The sequence below is a fragment of the Dromiciops gliroides genome, chromosome 1 (assembly GCF_019393635.1).
Source record: "Dromiciops gliroides isolate mDroGli1 chromosome 1, mDroGli1.pri, whole genome shotgun sequence".
NCBI classification, from domain to species: Eukaryota; Metazoa; Chordata; class Mammalia; order Microbiotheria; family Microbiotheriidae; genus Dromiciops; species Dromiciops gliroides.
In genome coordinates, this window is record NC_057861.1 from 135,430,627 (window position 1) to 135,441,176 (window position 10,550).

The window sequence follows — 10,550 nt, forward strand, 5'->3', positions numbered from 1 at the left end:
AATTCATTACCACATATATTCAATAAAGGACTAACAATTATTTTTTTAAAAATAGAATATAATTAGATAGCTGTGGTATGATGGAAAAAGCCATGTTGGAAGCAGAATATCTTTATTCAAGTTGAATCCCTGTCATTTTCTAGGGGTGGGATATTGAATAAATTGTCCTCTCAAGACTTCATTTCCCTAATAAATAGAGAAATATACACTCTACATCATCATAACAAAGATAAAATGAGATTTTATAAATACAGCATTTCAGAATTGGCAATTAGTAGTATTAACCACATTATGATTTTAATATCTGATGATTCACATGTCCAAATACCTCAGAGTAATCTTTAATGAATAATAATTATTATGATGTGATACCATGAAAAATCATAGATATTTATAATCTATGGTTATATCAATTCTGGATGAAGAGAAGTTCTGTTTGTTTATTTGCATTGATCAATTCTTTTGTTATTGCCCACTTCTTCAGTACTTCTGGATCTGTGATTTCATCTTTTTCATATGCCTTTCACCCATGCAGATCACAACTTTGTCACCAGGCGTCTACTTCCTGCTTATAAAGTTTAACAGTTTGCATTTAAAAAAAAAAGCCTAGTGTTTATGAAACAATACATCATTAAATGGGTTATACCTTATATTCCTGATTTGAAATTGAATTTTCCAGTTTTGACAATACGTTAAGTTAATTGATTTGCTGATGGGAAATCCAGGGTAATGGAAGAGGAGTCCTGGGATTTTTTAAAAATAAATTAAAAGTTTATTCTTATGTTTGTATATAACCTTTAATATGATAGGAACTAGATCTGTGGTTTCATTAGTATAGAGAACTAACAGAGAAAGAAACTCTCAAGCTGTGTACATCAGCACTTTCTCTGCCATTTAGAATCTTAGAGAATTTCCTAGAGCACAGAGATTTTAAGTGACTTATGTAGTGTTCCAAAGCCAGTACACGTCAGAGGCAGGATTTGGATCTAGGTCTTTTTGACTGCAAGGCCACCTTTCTCTCTGCTTAAATTATATCAATAAAATAGAGATAAGTTTTAAGGCTGTCTCAAAACAGCTAAATTTTCTAAAATGTGAATTAGAGACTAATGTGTAAAATAGAGAAATCTATATATAAAAATCCTTAGTAGGTTTTCTCAGTAAGAAAATTTGATTCTTTTCCTCAAACAGTAACAGGACTGATTGGTCGTATTTATATTCTCCCATACACATTGTTGGAAGGGATGATTATAATTTAGTCTTACTGCCTCATATTGGTTTATAATGTTTTAAAAGCCTTCAAGATATGTTTAAATTAAAAGTTATACATGAAGAACATTTTCTAATATTTACTATTAGTAAGCATTAATAAGCATATATAGTATTACAGTTTACATGTTTTTCCTTTTCTCTTGTTGCAGGCTTCAGTTTTGGAAAACCTAAGGCTAGCTGTGCGATCTCAGCTTGGATTTACCTCAATCAGGCTCCCAATAGCAGGCAGATCCAGCAACATTTGGAATCGTATTTTTAATTTTGCAAGATCACGTCATTCAGGATCGCTAGCTCTGGTCTCAGCAGATGGAGATGATGTTCCTAGTCAAAATTCTAGTAGAGAATCTGAAAGGAATACTGCTCATAGAAACCTCTTCTCAGTTGAGTCTGATGACACAGACACAGAGAATGAGAGAAGAGATGCTGCTGGAGCAGTTGGTGGAGTCGCAGCCCCTTTGCCTCAGAAGGTGCCTCCCACAACAGCCATAGAAGCAGCAGTAGGAGCATGTGGAAATTCCTCAAGTCAGAGTGCCCGCAGTGGCAGCACAGATAATGGAAGGGAAGCAACCAGTGCCGAGCCTCCAAGTGTGAGTCCAGCTCGCCATCAGCTCACTAGTGCACTAAGCCGAGTGACTCAAGGCTTACGCTGGGTGCGCTTTACATTAGGGAGATCAAGCTCTGTCAGTCAGAACCAGAGTCCTTTGAGACAGCTTGATAATGGGGTGAGTGGCAGAGAAGACGATGATGATGTTGAAATGCTCATTCCTGTTTCTGATGCAGCATCAGACTTTGATGTGAATGACTGTTCCAGACCTCTTCTTGATCTTGCTTCAGATCAAGGACAAGGGCTTAGACAACCTTACAGTGCAACGCACCATGGAGTAAGGCCTTGTAATCGAGATGGTCCTTGTGAGCACTGTGGTATTGTTCACACTGCCCAGATACCTGACTCATGCTTAGAACCAGTACTAAAAAGCGAAACAAGTGACGATGAGGCTTTGTTACTTTGTTAGGTACGATTTGAATAGGGAAGATTGTATACAAGTTGGAGCAATATCCAGTCATTGTTTTGTACTTTACAGTTAAGAAAACTAGTTTTAGTTTAAAAAAAAAAAAAGTCCAGGGCAAATTCATATTCTGATGTGTTAGCCTGCATGGTTCAATAAACACTTCCAACTCTATGAACTGCTAGAGTGAACATTTTAGCAGCTACAAATACATCATGTGTCCATACTGTTAAGTAACCAATGTCCATCCCATTAGTTTATAATTTGTTTATCCTGGTACTGTAGTTCACAGTAGAAATGTGGCTGCTGGAAACTCATTTGACTGTCAGGTTATTTATCCTATGTTAAGAGATTTATTTGTACAGAGTGATATTTTTCCTTAGAAACTAAATCTGTTGTGTTATTGCCAACACATACCCTGTAACTTAATATACTAAATGCTGTTATAGTTGTTAATGTGCAAAAATTCACATTTTTTTCCTTATTTTTGACTTACAGAACATTTGTCTAAATATTCTTGAATTTCATCTTAATAATATGAACTTATCAGAGGGAGGAAAAATTTCTCTAAATCTTTTTTCTTAAGTTAAACATGCAGTGGTGTGTGAAATTTAGGTATACTTAGATAAACTGATGGCAAATACAAAATCCTTTTATAGATTTTATAACATTGACTTTAATACAGTACTCTCTAACATGGTACAAACCAAATGGTATGTAAAATCCCAAGTCATTTTTCTTCATCTCTGTATGGGGACAGAATAAAGTGGCCGAAGATATTCTACTATGCATTAATTCTTGAACTTTATAAAATATGTACAAATACTGTACGAGATAAGTTACAGCTGGTAATGTCTTTCCCTGGTATATACGGGGTCTGCTTGTATTGGACCGAAGGGATTTGCACTAAAATCATATCAAGGTCTCAAATGAGCTTAGTGCACAAGCACTATCACTTTAAATACTATTATTCGCTAATACTGCAATGAATATATATTTCCATAGCTCTTTTCTTGGGGTGTTGCATTTTTATTACAATTTAAATTGCTTTGCTGGTTCTCTATTTATTTATTGTATTTAAAGACTGAATTATCTGGTTGTAAGAAAAATGGGTTTTTCAGTATATGTTTTTCGTTTGGGGAGCAGGGTTTTGTAATTTTCTTATTGGAGAAAAATAAGTGGGAAAATCAGTGTTTCAAATTTTGTGATAAGAAGGTTGGTACGGCTACTAGAGTATAAGAGATTACAAGACCCTACATCCTTTTTTTAATTGTCAACTACTGTTTATTTATTCTTTGCCAATCTGTTTTAGTAGCTTAATGATTCAGTATGAAAAAATGTATTTGTGTGTGACTATGCTATTTATTAAATTTTAAATACTTTGCTGAATGTCATTTTAAAGCATGTTTAAGGTCTTGTGCATTTGTCGTGTTATGCTGTCAGGCAGAACTGACTAAAATGTTTTAATATGTATCAAAATTAAAATGACTTTTTGTTATGCCTTGAGGTACTTTTTAAATCAAAATTGTTCTTTGTTTTTGCTTAGAATTGGTGCACACAAAAGTATAATCTGTAAAATGCACAATTTGCCTAGAAGAAAAATTAAATTGAATGGCCATTTCCCTCTAATTCACATAAATATTAAGTCAAAAATATAGTGAGATTTAGTACAATTGATGGACTAGAATATTCCCTCAAAACATAACTACATTCATTTAAAGTTTGGTTAGTCTATAATATAGTTATCAGTCCTAACATTCAATTTCAGGTGTAAAGAAGCGACACCTTATTTCAGTCTAATAAACAGCTGTTTGCCCCACAAAAAGTTGACAGCAAAACTACATACTTAAATTTAGCAAATAAAATAATAAAATATTTTAAGTTAATTGTTTTTATACCATCACTGACTAGTTATGGTTACTACTATTCATACTTATTATTCATATAGATGAATATTTTACATATATTATACATATTCATCAATGCTGATTGTACTGATAGTAGTCTTCTAAATAGTTCACCCTGAAATAAAGTGGAGAGAGCTAGTGCAATTAGGTGGTACCATCACAACTCATAGAAGAATCAATACAGCTTGATTTATACAAGGCAGCCTGGAAATAGACAGGGCAATGAGAGAACTAATCCTGATGTAGAAAGGCTCTTACTTTACCTCTATGTGAATGGACGAAGTTGGACTTTTTTAGAAAAGCAGCAGTACTTTAAAAGTTTAAAGGACAACAGCTACTTTATAATGAGGCTTTAAAAGGCAGCACATAGTTGAGGTCACTCCCTCACTTAAAGTTGATGGAAGAATTGCCTTGATTTCCACAGCTTATATTTAAGGGTGCATAAGGGTGTGGATTTTGCCCTAAGAAAATGCAATATGCGTATGTGTTTATACATAATAGATTTAGAGCTAAATATTGACAGAGATCATTGAACCCATACACCTCATTTTGGGGGGAAGGAGACTTAAGATGCAAAGAAATTAAGTCCAAGTTCATACAAACAGTAAATGGAACAAGGCTTTGAATCTAGGACTTCCGACTTCCATGCTCATCCCATGACAAGTTGCCTCCCAGTTTCTGATGTAATTTTTTTCAGATGTCATTTTAGTATTTTTGTATTATGGCTTTTGTGTTTTAATAAAACAAACCAAAAATCTTAACTTTTTAAAGGAATCTGATGGGGAAAAGGTGCCTTCTCACTGAGTTGTATTCATGTGTGGGGCCAGACCTTTTCCTATGTATAACAATGAGTTTCAGAGAAAGTGCTGATATACAATGGTTAAAAAAAAAAGTTTCCTTAAATGGGAATTCCCTGTACTAGTGAAATCAGAGCTCCATTTTCTATTCTTAAACTTCTTAAAGTGAAACAGCTTTGAGAAGTGTTATTATCAATAGTTGAAACAGAATGACAAGCTTAAACTGAATGTGTTTTTGTATTTATGCTAAAATTTAAAAGCACTATTACTAACATATGCATATATATGTTTAGTTTAAAATTGAATATATATGAATTTCACATATATATAGTTATAGTTATTTTATATGGGGAGGTTTCTATAATAAGAAGACTCAGGTAATTAAAATTACTGGTATTAAAAAAATTATGGATAACAATGTGTGGTAGCTTGAGAAAAAGATTAGAAGCCTAATTGGTTTTGGCCCCACTGTCTGTAGCTCTAATACAAGGAGTTTAATTTAGTCATGCATGGCACTAATCATTTACATATTTAGGAAAATTACTAGTGATAACTGCCAAGACTGATGGTCTTTTCTCAGTTCTCATCCTTCTCAATCGATTGGCTGCCTTTGACTCTGTTGACCACCTTCTCTTTCTATCTGCTCCGGGACACTGGATTTACATAATATTGCTCTCATGTTTCTCTTACTTGACTGCTCCTTTGCTGACTTGTCATCCATATGAAGTCCCTTAACTCTGGGTGTTCCCCAGATTTTTGTACTAAGTTCTCCCTCTACACACTCTCTCCAGATAACTTCATGAATTCCCAAGAAAATGAGTTCCATGCAAATAACATTTAATATAATGATATGTATATATGTGCATTACATGTACACACACATAAGCATGCATACATGGATAATAAAGTCATAGCAAGCTTCAGCTTAAAATCACTAAAACCTTTTGAGACACTCTGTGTATATCTACTCCCAATCTCCACTGGTTTCTATCTATATTAACCCTGCAAACTGGATGTTCCAGAGATATTCAGTCTTAAACCCGAATCTGTCAAAAATTGACCATAGACTCGACTGTCTTCCAGACTTCCCAGACACTACCACCACCATGATGCATTCCCTCATCATCTCCCATCTAGACTATAGTGTCCAGATTGGTTCTTCCTGCCTCTAGTCTCTCCCCATTCCCAGACCATTTGCTATTCAGCAGTCTAACATCTTCCTGAAGAACAAATTCCTTTATTCAGCTAATTCCAGTGATTCCCTGTTGCCTGTAGGATCAAATATAAAATCATCTGACTTTTTAATTTTAAACCTGTCACCTTCCTCCTACCTTTTAGTGATTTGACATGTTATTCCCTTCCATGTAGTCTATGATCCAATAATACTGTCTTTGATCTTCCTTGTACATAACACTCAATCTCCCAAATCTGAACGTTTTCACTGAATGTCCCCCATGCCTGGAACTCTTTCTTTTTTTGTCTTGGCCTCTTAGCTCTGCCGCCTTCCTTCAAGTTTCAGCTAAAGTCTCACTTTCTGCAGGAAGCCTTTCCCAGTCCTCAATCTCAATGCTTTCCCTCTGAGATTACCTCCCCCCTCCCATTTATTCTGTATATATCTTGTTCATGCATAATTAATTGTGTGTTGTCTACTCCCATTTGACTGTGAGCCTCTTGAGAGCAGGGTGTGTTTTTTGCCTTTCTTTTTATCCCCAGCACTTAGCACAATTCCTGGCACATAAAAGGACTAAATAAATGCTAGTTGATAGATTAATTCCCTATTTCTGGCACTACCGTCCTTCCAGTCTCCCAGGTTCATGATCTTAACATTATCCTGGACTCCTCCCTTTCCTTTACCCTGAACAATCAGTTTCCAGATCTTGTCTTTTCTATCTTCACAATATCTCTCATATCTCTTCATGCCACTCATATAGCTATCACCATACCTCAGGCCCTTATCACTTCTCACTTAGAAGTGGACCACCTCTTAATTCTCTTCCCACTCCATTTCATCCTCCACACAGCTGTGAAAATAATTTCCTTAAATGTAAATCTTAATCATGTGGCTCCCCTACTCAGCCAACTCCAGTGGCTCTATGGTAAAATGTAAACTTTTGTGTTTAACTTTTAAAGCCCTATACAACCTAGCCCCAAACTGTCGAGCTACATGGGGTATTACTTCCTAATCTTAAACTCTGTCATTTAACTCTGTTCCTCACATATGACACTCCTTCTTCCTTTACCTTGACCATCCCATATGCCTAGAATATATTCCTTTCTTAACTCCAATTCATAGAGGCAGCTAATTGACACAATAGATAGACTATCAAACCCACAGTCAAGAAGACCTGAGTTCAAATTTTACCTCAAGTATTTACAAGCTGTGTGACTATGGGCAAGTCATTTAAATTCTATCTGCCTTGATTTCCTCTTTTCTAAAATGGAAATAATAGCACCTCCCTCCCAGGGTTGTTGTAAGGATAAAATGAAATAATATTTGTAAAGCCTCTTTAAGACAACTCAAGCATCATCTTCTGCATGAAGCCTTTCCTAATCCCTGTCCCTCCCCCAAAGTATTAGTGGAATCCTTCCCAAACTACCTTATATTTAGCTAATTTGCATGTAATTATATTTATTCACTTTATATTTGTGGTGTATATGTTACAGATGTGCTTATAAGTAACCCTTATTAGAATATAAGCTCCCTAAAAGGAAGAATTGTTTCATTCCTTGTAAACAAGGTGCCCAGCACAGTGCCTGGAATATAGTAATTGTTGAGTATTGATTGGCAAAACAGTTTTAGGCCTACACAATTGTTGCTACAATTTGCCAAACTAGTATTGAATAGAGTACCTACTAAGTGAAAGATAATGTCAATAATAGCAAGAAGTATAAACAAATCTCCTTCCTGAGGGAGATTACAATTGCTTCAGTCTCCATGACTGTGACTTTCCCTGTTCATTTTTCATTTCCAGTAATGGAAAAAAAAAAACTTCAGTTGATGAAATTGCTTTGATAAGAATGTCAGTCTTTTATCTTTTTCGTGTTTGTATCTCTATAAAATGGGAAGCCTCCCTGACTTCCTTTCTCACAAGGACCCTATAAGAATGAAAGAAATGCTTTTTGATATGTCAACCAGCTCACCTTGTTTTGACAATTCAGGGGGGCCTATGTACCTGCTGCTAGACAGATTGTGAAAAATCCCTTCCAGGGCTAAAAATAGGAAGCCTGAATTTTCCTATAGTAGTTAGATCTCACCACACCCCGTGGGGATTTCCACCAGCCAACCTACCTAAAAAACTTAACAAATGCATCTGTTCAATTAACCAAAAAATGTTAGTTGCCTAGGACAGGTGGGCTGGGTAAATCTTTCCATCTATGACTTAATACCTTAGTTGTCTTTTCTATCTGATGATCCTGAAGCTCTTTCATACAATCAGAATGTTTAGAGCTTTATCCCCACTTAGTTTATTGTGTGGTGATGTCAGGTTCTGTTTTTGCACAGTATACATGTGCTTATCTAATCCCATTCAGATGTTTATGACAGGTTTTGCTCATTCTAGGCCAACCTCTTTCACAATCACTCATTATTTTTTCATAAATCAGTTAGAATTGCTTAACCATCTAACATCCATGTAAAAGTACTGTACGTATGGTTGCTTATAACATTTTGTATTTGTTTTTGTTTTGTTTTAGTGAGGCAATTGGGGTTAAGTGACTTGCCCAGGGTCACACAGCTAGTAAGTGTTTAGTGTCTGAGGCCGGATTTGAACTCAGGTACTCCTGACTCCAAGACCGGTGCCCTATCCACTGCGCCACCTAGCTGCCCCTATAAGATTTCATTGAATGTCTATCTGTAGTGTTCAGAAGGAAACACAACAAAAGAGCTATTCATTAGTTATTCCCATGAAAACCAAGATTTCTATTTTCTAGCCAAGTAGATGGTAGTAGTCATTTCTTGAATATTAGCGATTAAATGAACCTGAAATATCCCAAATCCTTTATTTTTAGTTAAGGGACCTAAGGTTGTCACTTCCTCAAGTTCACCCATCTAGTTAATAACAGAGTAAGGACACAAGGCTAGATCTCCTGACTTCCTGTCATTTCAATTTACCTAATAATAGATCATTAGATCATATGAAAACTACCAGTTTTCCCCAGTTAAGTTGTTGGAGCTTTTCAATTTAAATTTAACCATGAAAAAAGTAAGTGTAATTAGTAATCGTCTTCAGATTTACACACTATTACAATCAATGTATAAGTAAAGCTTGTGTACATTGGGTGTTTTCATTTTTTAAATTAACCATTCCTTCATTATAAAGGGATTAGGGAGCCTTTCAGCACTTATACCTTGCTATTCATACTTTAGACAGCCAGAAAATAACTTAAGCTTTGGTGGGTCCTGGCCTGGAAAGTGTTAGTTTCTATTTTAGGTCTAGTTAGAAGAATTACAATAAGGTCTGTTAAGTCAACAAGCATTTGAGTGTATACTATGTGATGGGCACCATGCTAATTCTGGAGAAACAAAATCATAGTCCCTGACCTCAAGGAACTCATATTTTAATAAGGGAAACAACAAAATAGCATATGCGGTATAAATTGAAGGTAATCAGAAGGAAGACATGAAAAAAAATGCCTCATAAAAGGTAGGAATGAGTTGAGTTTTGAAGAAGGCCAGGGAAACCAGAAGTGATCTTTACCAAGTTTCTTTTTTGATCTAATGCTTCACCAATTATATTTTGGGGGTAGGTTATTTCTACACTAAAAGTTATTCACTTTCTCAATTTGAATTGTTAGAAACTGGAAAAAAATCTCATAGCCTGAGTGAAAACTTAAAAAACAGGGTTTCCCCATGCTCATCTAGTCTTACATTAAGAACCATACATAATACCACAGCAAATTTCTCATTTTCCTACTGTGGATCTAGAATTTCTTATCTTTTGACATTCATTAGTTCTTAGTCAAAGCCTTAAAGGGAAAAAAAACAACACTTCTTTTTTAAGCACATTTTTACTAGGAATGAATATGCTGTGTTTTTCACAAAGTTCAGTCTACTTCTCACCTCTTGGCTATTTCTCAAACAATATTCCATGTAATATAAATAATGTCCATGAAAGAAAAATGATGCTAGCAATACTTTTCCTCTGAAATATTAAATACAAAATCATGTATAAAATGTTTAGCACTTTTGTAAGAAAATAAACTGAATTTACTTTATTTTCTTTATAATTCCTCTGACCCTTTTTATCCTGTAGAGATATCTATATCCTTAGATCTCTGTTCCCTTTCTGAACTAGTGTTTATAGGATTCTGGTACAATGGGAAAGAATGCTGTTCTGCTACCTACTTATTACAGATGTGATCTTAGGCAAAGAACTTAGTCTCTGTGGCCTCGGTTTGCTCATCTACAAAAGTCAAGTGTTGAATTAAAAGACCTCTAGGGCCCCTACTAGTGCAAAAACCTGTGAAATTATGGATCCATAAATATATCTCAAGAATATGACTCAATCAAGGTATTAATCATCCCCTCCCCCTTAGTTTGTCTAGAATATTTTAGATGTGGATCACTTTTG

General features: G+C 35.1%; 1 protein-coding gene across 2 annotated transcripts in view; it reads left to right on the forward strand.

The window, feature by feature from the left end:
• Positions 1–10,194, forward strand: part of LRP12 (LDL receptor related protein 12) — a 135,823-nt gene extending 125,629 nt beyond the window's left edge. For both annotated transcript variants that reach the window (XM_043974746.1, XM_043974755.1), the window contains one exon: positions 1,419–10,194. In XM_043974746.1, the coding sequence (XP_043830681.1) occupies positions 1,419–2,282 (864 nt within the window). In that variant the 3' untranslated portion in view covers positions 2,283–10,194. The remainder of the gene's footprint in view (positions 1–1,418) is intronic.
• The last annotated feature ends 356 nt before the right edge of the window (positions 10,195–10,550 follow it).